The sequence below is a fragment of the Myotis brandtii genome, unplaced genomic scaffold (genome assembly GCF_000412655.1).
Source record: "Myotis brandtii unplaced genomic scaffold, ASM41265v1 scaffold813, whole genome shotgun sequence".
Classification (NCBI taxonomy): Eukaryota; Metazoa; Chordata; class Mammalia; order Chiroptera; family Vespertilionidae; genus Myotis; species Myotis brandtii.
The window spans coordinates 1,574,964-1,599,986 of record NW_005371287.1 but is presented as its reverse complement, the minus strand read 5'-3'; the positions used below and the strand labels follow the sequence as shown (position 1 = coordinate 1,599,986).

The 25,023-nt window shown below is 41.0% G+C and overlaps 1 protein-coding gene across 1 annotated transcript in view; it reads left to right on the top strand.

Moving 5' to 3' along the window:
• NBAS (neuroblastoma amplified sequence) overlaps positions 1-25,023 on the top strand; it is a 201,287-nt gene that overhangs the window by 97,337 nt on the left and 78,927 nt on the right. The window contains exons 27-35 of the mRNA XM_014531591.1: positions 1,501-1,563; positions 3,377-3,499; positions 8,646-8,748; positions 12,642-12,871; positions 15,362-15,474; positions 18,218-18,331; positions 21,196-21,309; positions 23,674-23,831; positions 24,611-24,700. Of these exons, the coding sequence (XP_014387077.1) occupies positions 1,501-1,563; positions 3,377-3,499; positions 8,646-8,748; positions 12,642-12,871; positions 15,362-15,474; positions 18,218-18,331; positions 21,196-21,309; positions 23,674-23,831; positions 24,611-24,700 (1,108 nt within the window). The remainder of the gene's footprint in view (positions 1-1,500; positions 1,564-3,376; positions 3,500-8,645; positions 8,749-12,641; positions 12,872-15,361; positions 15,475-18,217; positions 18,332-21,195; positions 21,310-23,673; positions 23,832-24,610; positions 24,701-25,023) is intronic.

Sequence of the window (25,023 nt, the reverse complement as noted above, 5' to 3'; positions counted from 1 at the left end):
AATTATAATGTTTAAAATAGCTTGTAATTGTACATTAGCTCACTATGAAAATATAGGGCTTCGGAATATTTTCCGTGATTCTCTTTGCTCTTTGTGCCCAGTTTGCCAGTTTATATTCTCCCAGTGATTGGTTGTTTTTTCTTGGTGGTTCAGTGGTTGTTACTTACCAAATAGTAAACTATTTTTTTTTTTTTTTGCCATTTAGAGAATGAACAATCACTTACTAAATTTAATTAAACTTTTGTGCATCTTACCTAGGCAGCATACTTCATCTGGCTGAAAGAAACCTTTTGTCATTGTGTTTGTGAATGTCAGTTCACAAAGGAAGAACTATATTCTTGCCAATCAATGACAAATGTTTATTACCAAGCTATTAACTGATAATTTAAAAAATATTATTCCTGGATGTTAATGGAAGTTAGATCTGACAAATGATCTTTTTTTTTGGAAAGACTTTAAGTGTAATATACCCTAATTTATCACTCTAGTCCAAGTCTTAAAATTTGGTTCAAAAAATAGTATAATCTTTGTAAATTGCACTAAATAACTGCCAAGTAGATTTAGAATCAGGACAGATTGATCGTTTCCAAAATAATGAGGCTTTTGTGTTCAAGTTAGGTCATTTTTAATTGTCCAAGTCCAGACAAAGAACTTTACTTGGTCTCTTTGTTAAGAAAATCCTCCAATCTTGCGGGAATGCAGTTGGGTCAGTGCGGCGGCTCTGTTGCCAGCGTTCCCTCCGTGGTTGGGACACAGCTGTAGAGTATGGAAGAGGACTTTGATAGCAGTTGCTAAACTTTGCTGCCAAATTGCTGCCTTCACTTGTATGTGCTAGGGCCATGCTAAGGCTGCCCGACCGGCACATTTGCACCAGTGTGTGACTTTTTCATGATGATGTTTCTCTCAGTCCCCTGTCCATGTGCTTCCCCACAAAGGGTTTGCTTTTATTGATGGCCCTGCTTCCCCCTGGTTCCTTCATATTGAAGTGGTTGCAGAGGGAGTGATGATATGAAGAAGAACCAAGAACTTAGGATCCTGAAAGGGTATCACAGGTGGTGTAGACAGGCCGGGAGAAAGCCATCATGCGGGGCCACTTTCTTATCTGTTTTATTGGTTCAAAGAACAGAAATAAATGACAGTTTCCTCCTTACCTTCTTAAAAGAAAAAAAGACAATTGGTTTATAATTCTTTTTTGCATGTGTCTTTTGGTAGAACTGAACTTAGAGTTCTTTAGAAAATAGTTGCCCATGTCTTGCTCATGTAAAATAGAGAATTTTGTTTTACTCCGTTATGTTTTATCTTAGACTCTTGAGGCATGTAAGATGCTGAATGAGTTCAGGAGATAGGCCTGGAATTTCACCTGGACCATGGAAAATTGTGACGTATAAGTTCAGGAAACAGCGTGTCTTTTTTTTTTTTTTTTTCAGTCAAATGAGATTTGAACTTTATTTAAAGAACTACTACTGGAATTTAATTGTAATTTATTTCTTAATTCTTTAGCCCTAAGACAGAGGCAACCACCGCTCTTCATGACATGGTAGACCAGCTGGAGCAGATTCTCAGGTGAGAAGAGTGACAGTCTGTGGCTCTGTGCTGATTAAGAAATGTCACTTTAAATATGCTTAGCAGTCATTTCCAGTTGGACCAATGTATGTGTGACTCTTGTGAGTGAGTTGTCTTCAAACAAATATAGCACTAGCTTATTTTACAAACGGCTAGAGTAATAAGATCATGGGCTTCGAAGACTGGTAGACCTGTGTTCAAATCTAGGTGTGGCCCTTTACCAGTGGTGTGATCTTTGAGCCTAGGGTTTTGTATCTCTGATGTTGAACTCATGAGGTTATGGAATTAACATTAGAGTAAGCATTTAAAGTACTTTTCACACTGTAGGTAAACAACAAAAAAAATTAGTTCCTGTACTAATTACTGCATTTATCAGCAAACAGTGTTCATTATACTCCTAACTTTGCTTTTTGGGACAATACATTTGATTGACTATCCAGATATAGCAAACTGCACTAGTGCCTTTAAGTAACTGTAGTAATATTCTTTTACTGTCAAATGAAAAATCAAATTGTCTCTTTTGGAGACTGAAATTTCCCAATTTTCCATTTAGGAAGTCTAATATTTATTAGTATTTATTTTATATAAGTATGTAATTATGGTTGTGTATAATTTTTAACTATTTGTATTAAAAATAAAATTTTAGGAATGATATACTTTGTTCTTCCTATATGTAATTATAGAAATTACAGGAAATAAATAATAACATTGATTTATTGTAACATGTATAGTAAAGTATAATAATTTGGAATCTGTGAATTAGAAATTATTTTCATTCAAATTAAAGGACTTTAGTATAAAGATATTTTAAAGTTCACTGGGTTAAGTCAGTATAGATTTATTCCTTACAAATCTTCATGGTTGCCTTTGTCCCCTAATGAAACTGAACTTCCTCAAAGATCTACAGTGAAATAAACAATTTATTTCACCCTCTGTCACTGGTTGTAGCTGTGGGCAGTCCTTATAGTCACTTATACTCTCAGTCCCTCCAGGGAACAGTACCATCCTGTAGGTTCTGGATGATACCGGCCTTTCACTGTTGACCTTAATTGCTGACCTTTTAAAATAAGAACTTTTTAGTCCTGTTCCAACTTATAGTCATTAGTAGGTGATAAATGTTTTGACGTGGCAGTGACATGACCCATGAAACCTGTCTTTGTGAAGAGTGATTAAATGCTAACCAGTCTCTCCGTAAGCCCAGTAGTAGTTAATGCATAAATGTGAGGTCTGGCGAGGTAGTCCCGGTGTATGTCCTGCTGATAGTCATGGAATGGAATATCTCAAGAAGGTTCATATGAGACCAAGAAAGTCTGTGATATATTTTGTATGTTTATAGAATGGATTCTGGAGGGAGATTGAGTCTTATGATATTTCTGTGGCTTTCCATCTATGAAATTCTTTGCTTATTGCTTTTTTAGCAGCCTTGCCTATAACAAAATACTCAGTAGGATTGTTAAGAGTTAAAGCTGGGTATTGAAATGATAAATTTGGCTTATTTTACTGACTTGATGCTTTTAGAGTCAGGAAAAGTGTATTAAAGGATTTGGAGAGAAAGATATGTTATGCTTTTTTGTGTGCTTGTTACTTCTTCCAAGCATATTGTAGTAAAAGTCAGTAGGGGAAAATGATTTGATATATAATTACTAGTTTGTTTGTTTGTCTTTTTTTCTGAGAATTAATGTAATATATAAAATTGGGTTGTTCTGTGTGTGTGTGTGGTTTTTAATAGGAAATACCTAACTGCTACTTATAGATTTAAGATGCTTAGACTTTGTTTGGTAGCCAGACTTGAAAAGTCTTCTTTCACTTCCAGCGTGTCAGAGCTTCTGGAGAAACATGGCCTTGAGAAGCCAATTTCATTTGTTAAAAACACTCAGTCGAGCGCAGAAGAGGCGCGCAAGCTGATGGTTCGACTGACCAGGCACACCGGTCGGAAGTGAGTAATAAAATTGGTTGATACTTGTATATGGTTAAAAATAAGACTGCTTTTTTTTTTTTCTTCATTGAGTTATACATGACCCACAATAAATTGGCGTATTTAAAGAGGGTAGAATTTAAGTTTTGATAGATGTATATGCCCATGAAACCATCATTACATTCAAGATAATAAGCATATGGGTAAATCCTAACTGTCTTTCCTGCCCCTTTATACTTCCCTCCCTACTGCTGCTCTTCATCACACTCCATCCCCTCTCCAGGCTGCCACCGACCCACTGTTTGGTCCCTATATATTACTTTACATTTCCTAGGATTTTATGTAAAAGGAATCAACAGTAAACACTTTTGGGGGGGGGTTGTCACTCAGCATAATTATTTTGTGATTCATCCATGTTGTATCATGGATCAATAATTCATTCAATTTTACTTGCTGAATAGTATTCCATTGTATGGATTTATCACACTTTGTTTATTCACCGGTTGGCGGACATTTGGGTTGTTTTGAGCTTTGGCTCTTACAAATAAGCCATGAATTTCATGCACCAGTCTTTATATGGACATGTTCTTTCTTCTGGATGAATCCATAAGAATGGAATGGTAGCATCATTTGGTAGGTGGATGGTTAACTTAAAAAAAAACCCTGCCAAACTGTCTCCCACAGTAATTGTATCATTTTCTCTTCTAACCAGTCTTGTGGGAGGGTTCCAGTTGCTCCACATCCTCATTAGCACTTGTTATGGTTTGTCTTCTTAAGTTTAGCTATTCTAATAGGTGTATGGAGTGGTCTCTACTTTTGGTTTTAATAGCTTTCTCTAATGAGTAATAATGTGCTTAATTGCCATTCTGTCATTTTAAAAATTAGGTTGTTTCTGTCCTAAATTATTAATTTTGAGAGTTCTTACATGTTCAGGATACAAGTCCTTTATTAAATATGCTTTGCAAAGATTTTCTCTCGTCTGTGCCTTATCTTTTCATTCTTTTACCAGTGTCTTTTAAAGAGCATACTTTTAAAATGTTGATGAAGTCCAGTTCATTCATTTTTTCTTTTTTGATTGTGCTTTGGACATCATATTGAGAGAGTTTTCCCACAAAGATTTTCTATAGCTAGAAAAATTTTATAGCTTTGTAGATTTATACAGTGGGTCTCAAAATTAGATAATATTAGTTGTTTTGTTTATTTTGGGGTCTTTGTGTTTACATATGAATTTTAGAATTAAGTTTGTCATTTTCTGCAAGAAACAATCTTTTGGATTTTTGATGGGGATTATGTTGAGTCTATAGATTCACTTGGAGAGCATTTCTGTCTTAAATTAGTATTAAGTCTTTCAGTCAGTGAACTCAGCATGTTTTTCATTTATGTACTTCTTTAATTTCTTTTAATGATCTTTGCTGTTTTCATTGTATAAGTCTTGTACTTATTTTGTTAAGTGTATTCCTAAATATTTTATTATTTTTGGTGTTACTGTTTTTCATTTCATATTTGTATTGTTCATTCCTAATGTGTAGAAATGCAGTTGAATTTTGATATGTTGATCTTGTGTCTTCCAGTTTTGCTGGACTCATTTAGTAGCTCCAGTAGGTTTTTTTTTGGAGATTCTACAGGGTTTTCCACGTCACCCATGAACAGAGATGACTTTACATCTTTCTTTCCAATGTGTGTGCTTTTTATTTATTTTCCTCTTTTTTTATTGGTGTTAGCATGCTATATTTTGTGGTGTACGGCATGGCTCACAGGTCCTCCCGTTAGCATGGTATGCCTTTCACTTTTAGTTATTTTGTGTTTTTGCGTTTGAAGTGCCCTTCTTGTCGGCAGCATATAAGTTGGGCCTTTTATGCTAGGATTATAAAGGAATTAATACCCATTATGCCTGCCCTCAAGCAATACCAGCCATGATATGGCAGAATAAACCTATACCTCCCAGGCGACTCCTGCAGTCAGAGCCTCAATTGACAGTGAAAATTGCTTATGGAATGCTGCCAGTGTTGGCTTGTCCAAGGACTCTCCTGCCTAACACGTCCCTGCTTTCGTGTCTGCCTCTCTTTCTACCTCTCTCTTTCCACAGTGCCCTGTAGTAATCGACATAGGTGTCATATATTCCCTCTGACCATACGCTTCTCCAGGGCAAGTGTTATAGTCACATACATCTAACATGGGACCTTGCATAGCAGTGGCCCTCTCTTAATAATTACTAAGTGAGTAATTTAGAAGGGTTTGGCATCTTATGTCTTAAGATTTCTTTACAACTATAAACGAATGGTCACTATTTCTGATCATGCCAAGTTTGAAGCTCCTCGTCAATAGGAAAGCTCTGTTGTTGCTGGTAGATTATCTACTGTCTTTCCGTTGAGTCCCTCAAGTACTTCTGACGTCCTGAAGGTGATTTCTGTCCTGGCGGTCTGCTTCCTGAGAATGTGTAGGAGGATGGCCAAGCATGCAACACACTGAAGATTCTCAGAGGGAAGGGGGTGGGAGCGCGGGAAGAGATTAACCAAAGAACTTATATGCAGATGTGCATGACCCATGGACACAGACAATAGTGCAGTGAAGGCCTGGGGAGGGGGTGGGAGTGAGGAGGGGATCAATGGGGGGAAAAGAGGGGGCATATGTAATACTTTCAACAATAAAGATAAATTAAAAAAAATAAAAAGAAAAGAAAAAACCCAAAAAACAAACAAACAAAAAACCCAAAGTAGTCAACTTGAAATGTATCATTTCACATATGCTACAGTAGCTGTGCCTTCTGTACCTACAGACTACTCTCATTCACCTTATACAGGTGGTGGATTTCTTTGTCACAGATCAAGTTTTACCACCTTGAGTGTAATACTCTTTCTCCCAGGAAAATGCACTTCTATTGCAAAGCTGTAACTAACACATAGTGTTTGTATGCAGAGATCTCGCTCTTAATTTGCAAACCCCTTCAAGTTCTACTCCTGGTTCTTATTTACTGAACGTGTTTTGAGAAGGCCATTGTAAATAATGCCCTATAATCTATTTTAATTAGAACCTGTACTTACGGCCAACCATGTGTGAGGAAACAATAATGCCATCTGTCCTAGCCTTGATGGCTTCCAGGAGAACAGCTGGGCCGTGAGAACTTGAATTCAGCTAGACGGTACCTAGTCTGATTTCATCCTCAGGTGCCAGGTGGACATTCGCTTCATCAAACGCTTTGCCACTTCTCCGCAGCCAAATCTGAGAGCGCCTCTAATTCCTGGAGGCCCACCTACAGGGTTCACATACCAGGGTCTCACTGTTGTGAACATTTCAGGGATTTTCCTGGAAGACTTGCCAATATATCAGTTTTGCGTATTTGTATGCTGGGGGGAAGTTAACTTTTATGCTTTATTGAATGTGGGAAGGAAGTAACCTTTTATTTTATGTAATAAATATTAAATGCTATAAGCAAAATAAAGCATATATTTATTAATAGTTTTAGGTGAAAAATTCCTGAAGACTAAAATTCTCATAGGAATGATCCCACATATACACTCTCCCCCTCATGGCAATGCTATCATAAACAAACTGTTTGTTTGCCCTGTTTTAATGCATAAAAAAGAAAAGATGCGTGAAAAAGAAACATTCATTTGGCATTTGACAAACACAGTGCAACACAAAACAAAACCTGCCCTTTTCAAACAATGAGATTCATGATCATGTAGAATTTCAAGATTAGAAAGTAAAGATAAATGATGATTCCAGGCTCATATATATTCCACAAAGATGAACGATCGAAAGAGGCAAGAGGATTTCAAAGCAACTCTACTCCCACGAGACCATGCGAGTAGCCGTGCATGTGACTATCAAATGTTTTTGTAACTTTCAGATTCATTCATTCACATTTATTGAACATAATTTTATAGCAGAAAAATGGGGGGAGTGTCTTCACACATTTTTGTTTAAGTTAATCCTCACAGTGTGCAAAAGAGAATCTGAAGCTCAGAGAAATTAAGAAACAAACATTTAAATCCACACAAGTGATTGTTTTTATAGTACTTAGGGACATCTTGTTTCAATGCCTATGTTTTATCAAAGCTACTCTCATCCATTCCTGTCCCTCTCTGAGATGGGCTCTAAGTGAGGCAACTGAAATTCAGGGATATTAAATGACTTGCTCACGACCATGCAGCTGATAGGTGACTGTGGGTGAAATTGTTAACAAAGCCCTTTCCTCGTCTGCAGGGGAGTCTGAACCGTTAACTCTCTAGCTCTGTAACCCTGGCTACCAACGTAAATGGTGTCTGATCGCCCGGCTCGGGTGGGCCTCGCTGCTGGTGTAGCACGTTCCTGCTGGGTATTTTGCCTCTGCCCGGGAGGGCTTGCAAATGAACTAGGACACCTGGGTGTGGTCACCGGCGTGTCCTGGAGGGGACCTGGAAACTCTGCCTATGGAATTGTAACAAAAGATACTGGCTCTTGTGGGGCATGAGCTCTTCCCAGGCTAGAAAGGCTGGATCCTGCAACTACCCTGTGAGGCTCCGTCTTCTTGCATCTGGGCTGGCACTTGGGAGGGAGGCAACCCCTGCAGTATCCTATGACCACTTGCTCTGTGGACTGCAGCGAAGTCTCCCCCTGAGAGGAACAGCCGATGTCCCTGCTGGTGATGTCCTTGCTGGTGTGCTGTGGGTCCAGCGTCTGGACCGACGCCACATGTGGCTGGTGGTGGCCTCTGGGTCCACATGTGTAGTGTAAGTTAAGCAGACCCCGGCTGAGGGCTGCAGAATGAGGAAGATGGGGTTGGAGACCCCGTCTCCCGTGGCCCAGTGCTTTCTCTGCTAGATGCAGCCGCTTTCGCACTGGGCTTTGGTTGGTCCCAGGCCCTCCCAGGGTGTTTCCCTGGGCTGTTGCCTGGTAGCACTCTTCCAGTTTCATGTCTAGGCGGCTGATGAGGGAGCCCGCCTGGCAGCATCTCTAGCACTGAGGCGGAGCTGCCCGGCTTTCCTGTCTTCAACCCAACATTATTCCTGCAGATTCAGACGAGATGCGTTTCTGTTGATTATTTGGGAGCTTGTGTGGCATATAGAATGGTGGCACCAGTTTTCTGTGTGTATGTGTGTGTATGTGTTTTTGTTTTTTCCGCTCTTGGTCCGTTGGAGAGATTTCAGGACTTGTCATTATTATCTTTTCTCCTCCGTTCCCCCAGGCAGCCCCCCGTCAGTGAGTCCCACTGGAGGACGCTGCTCCAGGACATGCTGGCCATGCAGCAGAGCGTTTACACGTGCCTGGAGTCGGATGCTTGCTACGAGGTAACCCATGGGTGTCGCTTCTCTCCTTGGATGTAGAAATCTGGTTGATACAGATCGTTTATTGGACACACGGTGAGGAGCAGTGACTTCGCTGGAAGTGGTCCTGTGGAGGAATAGCTGGTGATGGAGTAGCGTTTCATTAGTTTGAGTGCCCTCCTACCTCACTTCCTATCTTCCCTCTCTTTGTTCATTGCAACCCCATCTAGTTAGTGGGTTAGCAGTCCTCAGCTAGGAAACTCTGAGTCACACCTGACCCCTCTCTTCCCCAGTTCTGGTCACTAAAGCTTACGTACTGTGCCTTATTTACTGAGAAACCCGTCCTGTCTTCATCTCTCCTGCAATAATCCTCCACCTCGTCTCCCTACTTCCACGTCTCACGTTCACAGGGACCCACACTCTTCTTCTAAAACAGATCTTTCCAGACAGACACTCTCCTTCCTAACCTTTGCTGCTTGTTCCCTGTCAGTTACCAGCAATCACCCCCACTTCTCGGCACGGCCTCGGAAGCCGCAGCGGATTCCCGCCTCCCTGTCCCCGCTCACCTCTGACATCCCGCCAGGCCGCCAGGTGCCCGCGCTCCCTCTGCTCCGGCAGATCTGGCTCGGATGCCTCCACGCGCCGTGCTTCTTCATGTTTCTGCAACGGCACGCCTGTTCCCTTTGCCTGGATATGCTTATTTCTCTTTCCTTTGTTTGAAAATTGCTGATCATTTTCAGGACTCAGCTCACTACGCCCTTTACAAAGCCTCCCTTTGTCCTCTCAGGTGACTTGCCTTTCTTTTCAGTGCAGTTCCTTGTTTCTATGTGTTTCCTCCGCTTGGCCATGAGCTCCTCGGTGGGCACCATCGCATCATGCTCATCCCCGCGTTCCCCAGTGCACATTGGATCTGGGACACAGAGGCTCCTGCAGGCGGGTCGTTAATGCACTGGGAGGCAACCGACGGGGGTTTACTCATTCTTTTGGGAGAGACGTGTTTTACACCAAATTTCTCATAGTTTATATAGAAAATTTATCTAACCCATTTTTAATTTTAAGAACAAAAAAGGGTTCTTATTTGAATTTTCCTGTTAAGCTTGATACAAAATATAGACTATTTCTTGTGTCACTGTGCTCTGCGAAGCATGACTTGTTGATAAAACGAGAATTATAAAAATAGGTGTCTCTTTTATGAAGTAGGTTGGTATTTTAATTCAAGGCAATTTTAACAAAAGAGCATGCAGACTGTTGAGAAATGAATGGCTTTAAATTTGAGCTTCAGGTTTTTAAATGCTTGAACGAGTATAAAGTTTTTATTTATGGTTACAGTGTCAGACCATTACAACTGCCAACAACTTCTCTTTTGTATCTAATGTGGAACTTGAATTCCAGTTGCAGGGTAAAAATATCTATATGCACATGGGGTCCAAACCTGTCATTTGTATGTCTGAATTGGTGTCGTTTAAGTTGGAGTCACATTATTTTAGTATTTTCCTGTTTCTGATTCTGATTAAAAAATTGGTAGTAAGTATATTACACTTGAACTAGCTCCTGTGTGGAGCAACGTGTCATAAACAACTTGACATATTAAATCACTTTTATTACATTTTAACACCTTTTCATTAGGCTTTGGCATTTCAATGACTTCTGGCCATTAGTTTCTCCCCTTGGAGAAAACATTTGAAAGCATATTGTAACAGTATTGAAACGGTTCTAGAAGCAGGTAATATAGATTTGGCAAACTTACCTTGTTAAATATTGTTTAACTAGAGGCCCGGTGCACGAAATTCATGCACTGGGGGCGGGGAGTCCCCTCAGCCCAGCCTGCACCCTCTCCAATCTGGGACATCCTTCTCACAATCTGGGACTGCTGGCTCCCAACTGTTCGCCTGCCTGCCTGCCTGATTGCCCCTAATCGCTTCTGCCTGCCAGCCTGATCACCCCCTAACCACTCCCCTGCCAGCCTGATTGATGCCTAACTGTTCCCCTGCTGGCCCAATCGCCCCCAACTGCCCTCCCCTGCTATCCCCAACTGCCCTCCCCTCCGGCTGGTCGCCCCCAACTGCCTTCCCCTGCCAGCCATCTCGTGGCTGTGGGCACCATCATCTTTGAGGGCGTGACAGTTAATTAGCATATTCCCTCCTTATTGGCTGGGGGGGCTGCCATCTTTGAGGGCGTGACAGTCAATTAGCATACTCCCTCCTTATTGGCTGTGGGCGCTACCATCTTTGAGGGCGTGACAGTCAATTAGCATATCCCTCCTTATTGGCTGTGGGCGCTGCCATCTTTGAGGGCGTGCCAATCAATTAGCACATTTCCTCCTTATTGGCTGTGGGTGCTGCCATCTTTGTGAAGGCGTGAGGGTCAATTAGCATATTCTCTCTTTGTTAGATAGGATACCTTTTAAATTATACTGTATTATCTTACTGACTTTTGGCCCTTATATTAGGTTTTGCTGTCCTTGGAAAATAATTTGTAAGCTCATCGGCACAATTTTGAAAATATTTTACAGCCTAAAGAGCAGAAATTTGTATTCTTTATTTTAGCAAAGCCTTTTAAATTTCAGTGAGTAAATTGTATTTTTCAGTATTGGGCATTGACTCCTTGCAAAGGATCAGAGAAACTGTTACATCGAAGTTATTTGGGTCAGTTGGAGTGAGCCATTTTCACCTGTTAGGCATAAGTGGTTAGGGTGATGTGCTTTCTGTCACAATTAATACTTTTATTCTTACCAGTAATTTCAGTAAAGGCCTGTCTAAAGATGCTTTCCTCAGAAGCCTAGAAACGTGAAAATCGGACAGTTTTACTAATGACAGGGAAACTCTTTTTCTTCACGAAATCTTTTTTTCATTTTTTCTATTTCTGTGCTATCTGCATCCACAGTGGCATTTTTGGGCAGAGCATTCTTAGGGAAGTCCTCGTACTAATTATATATTGATATTATTAGTGTAAGTTTGAAAGGCTGTCTTTATTTAAGACATTTCTGAAGTAAGTAATCTTCCTTTTTGTGATTAGTTGTGGTTTTAACTTTTTTGCACTCACATTTTCTATAATAAATTCTACATTTATAATTGCAGTAGTCTTTTGTTTTATTTCAATTATTAAATGTATTGGGGTGACATTGGTTAATAAGATCAGATAGGTTGCCAGTGTGTAATTTCTATGAAACGTGATCTGTGTATTGCATTGTGTGCCCATCACCCAAAGTCAGATCATCTTTCATCACCATATATTGGCCCCCTTTAAACTATCTTAATTATAGGAAACAATTTATGTCAGTTGATGCTATGTGTTGCCAAGTGGAATACAGTGATATTTGCATGAGTACCTTCCATCAGGGGCTCTTGTTTCATTTAAATAACTTTAATTTACAGATTTAAAAAAAGCCTCCAAATTATATGGTACATTGTAATTTCAATGGCTAGGTCTAGGTATGACATTGGTAGCTTGGCTATTTTAGTTAGTAAGACTGAGTTCAGATGCTTTAAGCAGTCATGATTTATATGTATTATATTCAAACATTTTAGTTTTAAAAATTGAAGTGGTTATAAATAGTTTAAACAGAGTGGCCCTGTTGAGTGTAGGACAATATTCTAATAGATTCTGTTTTGGAATGAGAATGAACTTTAGATATTTTACTTAAATATTCATTGTAACACAATTAGAATATTATGTTTAATATTGGTTTGCTCGGTTAAATTATTCCTTCTAGAAGAGGGAGTTTTTTAATTGAGGTGAAATTTACATAACATAAAAGTGTGCTTCGTTATCATTTAGCGTATTTGCAACGTACGCAGCTGCTACCTCCAGGATGGGAGTATTTGTAATTTATTTCATTTGGACGGCAGAGCCTTCACTGAGTTGAGAATCGAATCCTCCTTTTTTAAGCATTCATTCCAGTTTCTTGTTTTCCCCAGATATTCGCAGAGAGTCTCCTGTGTTCCAGTCGCCTTGAAAACATCCACCTGGCTGGGCAGATGATGCACTGCTGTGCGGGTCCCGCAAACCCGCCAGCGAGCGCTGCCCAGAGAGGGAAGGCCCCGCACAGGGTGAGCTACGAGGCCAGCGTTGACCTGGTGCTGGCTGCCAGCAGGGAGTACTTCAATTCTTCCACCAGCCTCACCGATAGCTGCATGGACCTGGCCAGGTAGAGGGCCTGTGTTCTTCCATCCGAGGGGCGGGGCGTCAGGACACAGACAACATCGTGGGTTTTGTTCTTTACTTACAACATCCACTAACACACCTGTACCCTGTCCGTGCTGTATGGGGCACAGTTATTTATTGCTTGCATAGAGAATAAGCTTCATTGTGTTATGAATATTCATCAGCTTCCTCGCGACCCTTTTCCCCAGAACGCTTCCCCATCGTCATTTCTGCTGATTATCTGTAGGCTGTGTTCCTCTTCTGTGGGAAGAGATTCGTGTGACAGCCTGGAAATTCAAGTTCTGGCAGTTTCCAGCACAGTTAGGTGATGTCTGCCTCCCTCCCATGGCTTCCGCTCTGATGAGATGATAAAGCTCAGAATTCCCTTACAGGTGGAAATTTCTCGAATATGAATTCAGTTCCCCATTGGCCTGTTGTACTGGAAGTTTAGAGTTCACCTTTTTACTGTTGATTCTTAGGACCTTTTTTTTTTTTTTGCATAAGGGACATTGCCCTTTGCCTGCCTTAAACATTTTAATGTGTTGCCAAAGTTTTTATTTTATATAATTTATCTTTTAAATTGCTATCAGAATTTTTTAAAAATTTGATTGTTCTTCTTTCCTCTTATGGTTGTGGTCTTTTGTGTCATCCTTTGGAGGTTGTTAATTCCTAAGGCCATTAAAATAGTTTTTATTATCATTTCTTACCACTCTGATGGTTTTATTTTTACATTGGAATTTTATGCCCATTTGGAATTTATTTTGACACAATGATTGTGGAAGCTATTTAGATTTATTTTTACCCCCAAATGACTAGTTATTTCAACTCTTTTTTTTTTTTTTTGCATAAGGGACATTGCCCTTTGCCTGCCTTAAACATTTTAACTGTGTTGCCAAGTTTTTATTTTATATAATTTATCTTTTAAATTGCTATCAGAATTTTTTAAAAATTTGATTGTTCTTCTTTCCTCTTATGGTTGTGGTCTTTTGTGTCATCCTTTGGAGGTTGTTAATTCCTAAGGCCATTAAAATAGTTTTTATTATCATTTCTTACCACTCTGATGGTTTTATTTTTACATTGGAATTTTATGCCCATTTGGAATTTATTTTGACACAATGATTGTGGAAGCTATTTAGATTTATTTTTACCCCCAAATGACTAGTTATTTCAACTCTAGCAAAACTTCAAGGTAACTGTTTCTTCCAGTGATATCTTGCCACAGAGAAAAATCATGTTTTCTCAAACCATGAACTTGATGAAATTGTTTAAATAGTAAATTTTTTTCTTCTCTCACAAGGGATTGCATGTCAGATGATGAAAATACCAAATAGAGTAGCCTTTGAAGCGGGGAGTGGTTTGACCTACATCTTTTTGGCAGGTGTTCTCAGAGACCATTTTAAAAACTGCCCTTCCTGTATTTTCCCTTCATTCCATCCCTTTTTTCTGCCATAGGACAACCTTAATTTTAAAAAGATGTCAAAAGTCTATAATGTGGCACCAAACTGATGGAGACCTGTGAGCTGGATGTATTTAAATGTTCCCAGTGGTATTAAATGTAGAAATAGCCCATACATTCTTATTGGCTAAACTGTTATTTATTAACTAATATTTCTGATAGAGGAAGCAGTTATGAATATTCACAAGATAAAATAGTCAAACAATCCAGAACGGATATACATTGACAATAAGTCTCTCTCCTCATTCTAGTTTCCCTGACTTTACCCCTCAGCTATTTTTTTATATTAGTTTCCTATGTGTCCTTCCAAAATATTAAATGTTACCTTCTTTCCTAAGTCACAAGTAAGTGCTTACTACTTCTACATACTTTTCTGTATCTTGCTTTTTTTTCATTTATGATCTATATTGAAGATTTTTCCATATGAATACATATAATTTTACTATATGTCAGCTTCTTTTATTCTTCTTTAATGGACTGGGAATCCAACTGTGACCTCCTGGTTCATGGGTCGATGCTCAACTACTGAGGCACATTGGCCAGACAGTCTCTGGATTTTGAAGAATTTGTTTAAAATACTTCAAAGTTATTACAGATTCTTAAATTAGCAAATCACTTTCTCCTATTTTTTATTGCCGCATTACATTACCAACCGCCTCTTCCTTTTTCAGGTCTCGGGGGAGACAAAATTGTCACTGAATCAAGACATTTCTGTTTTTGCTAGAAGAATAGCTGGAAATTATCTGCATCCCGTCTTTATTTTCATCCTTTCTAATATCTTGCTTCCTATCAGTGTAACCCTGCACAAATATCTTACCTCTCTGAGCTCCGATTGTGGCTTCCTCAAAATGCAAATGATGCTATTTACCTGTCTCACGGGCTTGTCCTGAGGACTGAGAGAGAACAGAAAGCATCTGCGGAACACTTGGAAGTAGTAGGTTTTTGATAAATATGTGTTGGATCTTACGTTGTTCAATATACAAAGGCAACTCAGCCAAGCTTGTTACTGCTTTTTAAAATGGGTCTCATTTCTCTTAGGTGCTGCTTACAGCTGATCATAGACAAGCCCCCTGCCATTCAAGAGGAGCTGGACCTTATCCAAGCCGTCGGATACCTAGAGGAATTTGGGGTCAAGATCCTGCCTTTGCAAGGTGAGTTATCTGCTTAGTGTTGCACTGATCACTTATTTTGCATCAATTTCCTACTGTTTCTTTTTAGTTTTTTAAACTGAAGAGTACCTTTGGTTATTTAATCCATCAGCAGTAGATCCCACCCATTTTTCAAATGAAACTTAAGTGGAAACCCAGAAGAAAAAAGAAAACGGACATTTTATCATAATTTTATTTTTTCAAGGTTACATTTATAACACTGAAAGAAATAACATTAGTACCATCAGCGAGGCTACTGGATAAAAACAAAGACAGAAATTGGGATTATGGATGAGAATTGCAGATTTACATCAATTTTGGTATATAGTTTATTTTTGCATTTTGTTTTATTTGCATAGATTTAGAAGTAGCTATATATGATAATACTTCATTTCTTTTCATGCTTACTGAAGACTATTCTTTAATAGATCTATAATGTAATTTTAAAGAGGGGGTGACAAGAAGTTCCTGTTGAGAGTTTAATTGTTAGCAGTATCTTGACATTGCTCAAGATCTTTTACCTAAATGTAAGTATCAGGTGAGTACCAGCCAACACAAGTTACTTGTCCTTGTCTACTCCGTGCTGTGAGTACAGAGTGCATCTCCCCCTGCCCTGACCTTTACCTCACAGGTGGGAGGGAGAGATTCTGTTGCTTCAAACCCTGGACTCACCAGGCCAGTGCTGCTCAGTGGTTGAGTGTTGCCCCATGAACCAGGAAGTCTCTGTTCGATTCCCCCTCAGGGCACATGTCTGGGATGCGGCTGGATCCCCAGTAGGGGGCGTGCAGTAGGCAGCTGATCAATGATTCATCATTGATGGTTCTATCTCTCACTCCCTCTTCATTCCTCTGTCTGAAATCAATAAAAAAAAGATTAAAAAACCCCCACAACCCTGGACCTCAGCGCCCTAAAGGCAGCAGGTAGCTTGGTTCTTAGCAGTATGCTTGGCTGGCTTCAGTGTAATCTCTGGTCTTTATTCCTAACTGGAAGTGTTTGGAATTGGGGGTGGGGGTGGATAGCTGACATCTTTCCATCTCTTTAGCTCTGAAGCGCTATGGTGCTCTGTTAGCAGTGTTTTTGCTGGCAGTGTTTGCACAGCAGCTGATGGGTTTGAATATCTGCAACCAGACCTACAATCCTGCTGCAGCTTCTGAGGCATTTCCTGCCGTAGGAGAGTCTGAAGGAAGACGTTTGCCTTCCTGTCCTCCCAGCTTGATCTATTGATTGGGAGTTTCTGTTAGAAGACCTTCCGGATGTGGAGACAGAATGTGTCCTTTGTATGCTGTCTGCTGTGTTTGTGCCACAGATACGCCTTAAGTTTACGCTGCCTTTGTATTCATCAGGGACACTGGACCGACAAAGGAACTTGATATTGCGAGATTTAGGGCCCAGGTATTGTACTGTAGTCAGGGAACAATCATTCATTTTGTCACCTGCTTTGTTTTGAAGCCGTCTTTGCCCGCCCTTCAGGAGTTACTGTTTCTCATCAGGTGATGGCTAGTGGTACTGGCTAAGTTATAATCAGTGAGTTAATAGAAAACAGGAATGAAAATATTACATAGAAATGATTCCTAATGTATGAGTCTCCTATGACTTATTTGTATGTGTACACGTGTGTGCTTTTCCCTATAGCTTGGGTGCTTATGTGAATTATTCTACTATTCAGATGAGCAGATTTAGGACATTTTAGTTGTCTCCCAGGTTCTTTCTGTAATAGGATAAGTCAGTTTTCCAGACGAACAGCACGTGGTGAAACCCAGCCTGGAGCCAGTTTTGCCGCTTACCGCTGGGTAAATGGACAGGCAACTCAGCCTTACTCTGTGCTTAAGCTCTCCAAGTATCCGCTCTCATTTTTGTTCTTTTAGTTGAATGCACTTGGCACTTTCTACTTGAGGGTGGAATTAGAATGGTGTCACCTGCCTCCTCGTGCTCCCTCCCACTTTTCCTCCCCACCATCCCTTCCCGCTCCTCCCTTCCTCCCCTTTCCTTCCATCCGTGAACATTGAATTCGGCACTTTATTCCAGGAACTGAAATAGTGAAGGGAAGAGTGAGGCACACTTGCTGGCTTGGAGGGACTGGCATACTGATAACAAGACAGAGCCACGCTGGAGTGTCCTGTAGGAGTTTAAATGCCGATTCAGCCACTTGGCGCTCAGTGACCTGTGGCAACTTCAAGTCTTTGAACTTCTCCTTCCTCAGATGGGGATAATAATAAAATATTCCCCAGACAGACCTGACAGTTACATCTTGAAACATTAAAAATCCTTACAGTAGAGGATACCATACTTAATAAGCATTTCTGTGACTGTCAGTAGTAGTAATAATAACTAGTATTTACTGAGGATTTTATGTTCTATGTATATATACTTCATGTGTATTTATGTGTATTTATGAATTCTCATACATGCCCTACGAAGTAGAGACTATAGTTGTGCCTTGATTTCATCATCTGGAAAGCAGAAACAGCAACAGTCACTTAAGCTAGCTGTTAGGAAATAAAACGCTTTCTTCCTGGCTTCCAAATGCCAGTTCATTTGCTGCTTCAGATGTTTGGTGGCAGGAAAGATCCATGTTGTACGTTATTTATTCAGAAGCAACAATAATTTTAACTTTTTTAAAAATTGTGTCTTTCACTCCTTATTGATCTGGAGGCCAGCACAGTTCTCATTCCGTTTCGTTGTCTCTCGTTTGGGAGGTCATGTTCCCGTTGCTGATGCCTGTCATTTGGTCTCTCTCTCTCTACAGTGCGACTGCACTCCGACCGGCTCAGCCTCATCAAGGAGTGCCTTTGCCAGTCCCCCACGTGCTACAAGCAGTCCGCCAAGCTGCTGGGCCTCGCTGAGCTGCTGAGGGTCGCTGGTACGTTCCGAATGCTAAACTGCAGAGTAAGGTTTCTGTGTTACTCTCACCACTGTCCTGGGCGGACATCAGAAGATGGGCATATTACAGAAATGTCACGTGGGCCTCTCCGTAGGACTTCTTGAGTGTCCCCTTAACATAATGCCTTTACGACCTCGTCTCAGAAGTCACACACCGTCTTTTCCACCTCACTGTTTGTCAAAGTAAATCGCCAACCAGCCTCCATGCAAGGGCCGGGCATTAAGCTGCATCATTAGAGAGACTCGCATCTGTGGATGTGGTGTAAGTTCTGTTTCATGGACCCAAAGCCTCGTCATGTCCTCAGTAGCCTTCTCTGCTTCAGGCCAGACAGCAGTGTTTTCGTTAACAGTTTCTAGTCCCACTACGCTCCTGGCTGTTCTCCCTCAGAGTCTTATTTTGTTCTGTTTGGAGCATTTTCCTAGAAATCATTCTTTTCAGGCCTATTTTTGGTTATGCTTTTCCTTTTAATCACCTGCTCAGATGGAACTTTCTATAATTAAAAGCAGTTTACTATTTCTACTTTGGACTTCAAGATGACGGCCCCATCTTCACATAAAAGTTTACGTGAAAACAGCAGTCATTCTCATTTTGCGCTTTTATACTAATCTGTTATTTCTTACTGTGTCCCTTATGGTGGGACTCTGAATCTCACTTTGCACATGTGGAAACAGGAATAAAGAGGTTAAATAATTTATTCCTTACTTTGAATCCTTTACTGTTACTGTACTTTTCCACCTTTTTAGACGTTGGATGATGGTAATCAGTGGACCCTGACTTAACGTCAGCTGATGAGGGGCTTTCGCTGCACTTCACATTGACACACCTGGATTAGTGTCTGTAGCCCAGCCACGCTGCCCAAGGAGGGAAGTCACACCTGCCCTCTCACTTGTGATTAGATATTTTGAATAGACGCAAACATTTCAAGAGTATTATCTAGGAAATAGGTTTTCTATTGATTGTGATATGTGCATTTGTTATTGATAAACTTACACACGTTGTTCCATTTCCTATATTACATGTTACTGCAAAGGTGGAAGATGTTCCCTTCTTTCCTTCTAATCATTAATTTTACACAAAAAAAGATTAATAGGAGAAACACACATTTCATTTCATTCCTTCCAGCGCCCCATAAAGATATGAGATTCAAAGGCATTTGGGCAGTTGAGGCTTCTATCCTGGGCAGAGGGGAAAGGGTGGGGGTTTGGGCTTCCGAGGGGAGGAAGGCAGTTTACAGGATGGAGGGAAGAGCAGGTGTTTGGTGAACAGATGTTTGCCATGCCACACAGGTAAGTCCTTCCGATGTCAAAGTCATCTCTGGCAATAGCTCTCTGCCGGGTACAGCCCCCTTGTCTATCCAAGTTCTTCTAGGCCAGCGGTTCTCAACCTGTGGGTCGTGACCCCCTTGGCGGTCGAATGACCCTTTCACAGGGGTCGCCTAAGACCATCCTGCATATCAGATATTTACATTACGATTCATAACAGTAGCAACATTACAGTTATGAAGTAGCAATGAAAATAATTTTATGGTTGGGTCACATGAGGAACTGTATTTAAAGGGCCAGAAGGTTGAGAACCACTGTTCTAGGCAGTTAAGGGGGAGGCAGAAGCTCTTCCCGAGTCAGCCTGGTCTTGATGACTTGCACAGTCCAGGGAGGCGTGTTCTAACACCAGTGTGTTGTTCTCATGATAGGAATCCCGGTGCTGGAGCAGCTCTTTTCAGAAGCAGTTTTTAGACGGCCTTGAGCCAGTACTCGCCTTGGATTTTATTTAAACCTGTGAAGCACAGAGGGAAGGTTCATGGGAACAATTTTAAAGTTTCATTCAACTCCTTCTGTGATATGTTTGCTTTTTCTTTGAAACCATTTTATAGCTTAAAAATGCAAAGACCATATACATATTTTTTCCTGGAAATATTAAAAATAATTTTAAGGTTCTATTACCTCATTAAAATATAAAATATCTTTTTTCTTTTTAGCCTAAATAGACAAATTGTCTTTATTGTAACTTTGAATTATTTGTCTTATAATTGAAAAGTACATTCTGAATTGAATCTGTGCCCATTTCACTGAGGATATTTTTTTGAGCCTCTGTTCTGTGCAGGACTTGGGCTGGGTCTTTAGGATTCAACACGAAGCAGCCCCTGTCCTTCAGGAGCTTAAATTCTGATAGAAGGTGCAGATTGTTAGAAATATAATGGCAATAAATTGTATTCGGTGAATGGAAAGTAAAGGAACATGTAGGAGGCACACCTAACCATGGATTTTATACGAAGAAAGTGAGGAAATGCCCAAGAAGGAAGTGACATTCAAGCTGACTTCTAAGAATGTTCTTGGGAAAGTGATTTAAGATCTCTGTGTTAATATAAGCTGAATTTGGTATAATTTCTTAGTGTCTAGATGTTCACTATGATAAAAGATGAGCACTTCAGTGAAACAATAAAATTACATCTATTTTACTTTGTGTTTAAATTTTTCCCTCCTTATATCTGTCATTTTAAATTATTATTAGAAATAGAACATTCAAAGGGCAACATACAAAAGTGAAATTTGTTTTTAGCAAGAAGCTTAGAATCCAAGCAAGTTTAGAGTCCAATTTTCCTCCACGCCCTTGGGTTGGGGTGGTGGTCTGGCTGCTGTCAATCACGATTGCTCAGGAGACAGACCTAGTTCGATGATTAATAAGTAGGTTAGAAAGTAAAAGTTGCTGTGACCTTTTGTCCTATCATCTTTTAAAATCAGTTCCATCTTGACTTTTTCTTTTCAAATTACTTTGAGAGATGGGTTCGTGAGCTCATTTATGAATTGATGCTGTGAAACCATGAAGTCATTTGTATGTGTTTACAGGTGAAGACCCAGAAGAAAGGTGTGGCCAGGTTCTGATCCTTCTGGTGGAGCAAGCACTCCATTTCCATGACTACAAAGCAGCCAGTGTGCACTGTCAGGAGCTGATGGCCGCAGGTGAGCTAGGCCACCCTTAGCACTTTGCTCATCTCCCCTTTAGGCAATGCCAGTGGCAGGGTCTGCTCTGAGATCGGCTGGCCTGATTGGTTGGCCGGCATATGTTCCTGAGATGGGAGCATCTGTGAGCACTGATAGGTGCGTACACCACGTGCTTGTATATTTATCTAAATTCTTCAATGGACTCAGAGCTTGTATTGTATCTGAGATTTTGGTTGCTTTCCATTCCCCATTAAAACAGCCTCATAAGTTTAAGAACAATTTTATGTAAAATACAGTGTCTTTTTATGTATTTGTTATTTAAAAGTAAGTCTAAGTTTTCAAAGTATCTACCATTTGTGACTATATAGTCAATATTTCTATTCTTTAAATTTTTTTTAGAAGATGGGATAGTGCTTTTTAAACAGATATTGAGAAATTGGGAAGTAGTTTGAAACCCTAAAGTTTTGGATATTAAAATTCTAACTCAGGTCTGTGGAGGATAGGCAGGTGTTATTGTAGAATAGTTTCTCTGATAAACAGCAGCACATTCCCCAGTGGAATCGTCTTATGCCGGGCTCTGCACTGAATGGCCGACTTTTGCAGCAATGCCTGACTATATGGAAGCCCAAGTGCATCTCTTACTCCATCTGTGCTTTCGCAGTCAGCGGTTAAAGTGCATTGCCTCACTCTGTGATAATTCACAGAGCCGTGCACCTATGACTTGTGCACCTTTGGTATGTATTCTGTTAAAATGTTATTTTGCCACTTGTTAAAAATGATAAGGAAGACTTTATTCAGGGCTTGTGCAATGGATGTTGAGGCTGTTGCAATAGGGGAGAGAGACCGAGCTGAACTCTGAATGCAAAAAAGACAACTGGGGGTGTATAGCCGAGGAACAGAGTGAGCGGGGCAGTGGATATGAAACATGGCTGCAATGACACATCGAGGGGAGTGGCGTTCTTGCCGACCCATCATGGCAGGTTCTTGCTAAAGGCAGGGCTGGGCAGTCAGATGTCAAGGGTGAAGGGTAAGGAATTTGGCCAGATGTTCAGGGTGGTTAGTGATCAAGGGTGACCTGACTTAGCAGGATTCTTGCTGAAACTGGTTTCTGGGGGCTCTGCAGGCTCAGCAGGGACTGGGCCGAGCGGGAGGCCTGGTCGGGACAAGGTTCAGACGAGCCTGACTGTGGTTTAGTCAAGGAGAGAGCTGCTGTCAGTGCAGCTGTGAAATGCCTGACACACGGGAAATCTCACGGTTTACAACCTCAGCATTAGAAAGGTATTTTCATAAAATAGCCATGTTCTGTAATATTAACCAAGTGATTTTGCAACATTAAGTTTAAAATACTTGTGGTTTTCTGGAAAACCATTGTTGTATTGCTCTAAAATTGTTTATTTAGAGAGCTTCATAATAATTTTATTCCCGTTAGTGGTAGTACCTGGCTTAAGTTTTACTTTATATATTTATAGAAATTGTTTTAGGCGGGAGCCTTTGTACTTAGAGAAAAAACGCTACTTTCAAACTGGAACTCCTTGGAGTAAGAATAAAAGTGTGCAATGAAAGAATAAAAGGGCTGACTGCGCTCCTGGCTCGCTCCTTGGATCTCTGTCTTCGATAAAGCGAACGAGTCTGTGGAGCTGTCTAGAATAATTTCTGTTTCTAGCACTTTGCAGTTTACAAAGTACTTTTAAATACAAGTGTCATTTACTCATTCCAACAGCCCAACGAGGAAGGCATTATTGTCTCATCGTCGTAGTAGAGGAAGTGTGATTAGTTGAACTTTCTCCAGCTCACATAAGTGTGTGGAGCAGGCTTGGGCCAAAGCCGTACGTTTTCTGAATGCACACATCCAGGTTTTCTGGTTTTTGTTTTTAAGTATTTTAGAGAGGAAGGGAGAGGGAGAGAGAGATAGAAACATCAATGATGGGAGAGAAATCATCAATGGCTGCCTCCTGCACGCCCCACACTGGGGATCGAGCCTAAAACCTGGGCATGTGCCCTGACTGGGAATTGAACCATGACCTCCTGGTTCATAGGTCGATGCTCAACCACTGAGCCATGCTGATCGGGCCAAACTTCCTGCTTTTTACTCAAAATCCAAGTAGATTATTTGTAGTCATTGTCAGGCAATCTGAAACTTAACAGAGTTGATCAGAAACCCGTGTCTGGAGTGGCGCTGAACAGTTGGCCGATAAACCAGCATACTGCTCCTCTTCTGCCATGTCCTGGTGTGCTTCTGGTTCCATAAAATTAGCATCACTGCGGACTATGGTCCTGCTCTGGTGACACAAGACTTGAGCAGAAAGGCATTGACACTCTCATGTGAGATTGGAGAGTTTTCTCCTTTTAAAGTCAGTGTGATTTTTCTTGTTAACTCTGCAGGTTATTCTAAAAGTTGGGATGTTTGCAGCCAGCTAGGACAATCAGAAGGGTACCAGGACTTGGCCATTCGTCAGGAGCTCATGGCTTTCGCGCTAACGCATTGTCCTCCCGGCATCATTGAGCCCCTGTTGGCAGCTAGCAGCTCCCTGCAGACAGAAGTAAGTGCTTCCAACACTGTGGATCTGAACTGTGTGAAGGGCGTTTTTTGGGGTGTGGGGTGTGGATCTTAGGTTTGTGGTCATTTTAAGAAATAAAATAAGCATTTTAATTTAGGGAAGAAAAATAGCTTGTTACTCATGTGAAAAGGAATTTGAAGATATCAGGGTATAAAACAGTGTTGTTTGCTTTATTGTAGCCAGGAAGAAAGGATACAAAGCAGGTGAGAGAAAAATAGAAATTAATATCAAGAAATAAATTATTGAATATAGTGGGAAAAGTTAGTGTTGTCAAGAATAAAACATAAGACGTGGTCATGTAAAATATATTCAGAACCCAGTGGTGGCACCATCCCTTAGTGGTCCTTAGTGGCTGGGGAGTGGGCTGGGGCGGGGGTGAGCTTCCTAACACCCGCGGGGAGTTCTGCGTAAGGGAGGAGAGTGCTCCCGGGGACAGTTTCTGTGCTAAAGTGGCCTCGTGCTAAACAGAGGGTGGGCAGGAGGCAGCCAGGAAAACGTGCTAAACAGAGGAAGAGGCTCTGGAATTCCCACGCGCATGTCCTATTCGTTCATTGTACATCGGGCTTCTCACTTGATTCCACCTCTGAAACGGTGGGGTCCTTGTGAAGCCGTCCCGAGGGCCGCAGTCCCGCTCCCCAGACTGTTCAGGAGGAAGCAGGCCTCGTCTCCTCCAGGGAGAGCTTTCAGATGTCCACCTGCACTGGGAGGAGAAGCAAGTTTAAAAACACATTTCTTTATCACGTGTCTTGTTCTTTTTTCAGATTCTTTACCAAAGGGTGAATTTCCAGATCCACCGGGAAGGAGAGGAGAGTGTCGGTGCTTCGCCATTACTTAGCAAAGCACCGCAGGAGGTGAGCTGGTGTTGGGGGGGAGGGTTTGGAAGGTGCCTGGGCGTGGGACGAAACGGGAGCCACCTGACCTGGTGTACAGGACCGTGTGTGTGTGTGTGTGTGTGTGTGTGTGTGTGTGTGTGTGTATGCACTGGCGCACACGCACTTTTTCTTTTTTTGATGTTAGCGCTTTTCGTAATAAAGTATTTTTTAACTTTTTTTTTATTGTTTAAAGTATTACATATGTCTCCTTTTTCCCCGATTGCCCCCCCCCCCGCCACACTCCTGCCCCTCAGGACAAGCCCACCGCCCTCTAGTGTCCATGTCCATTGGTTATGCTACTG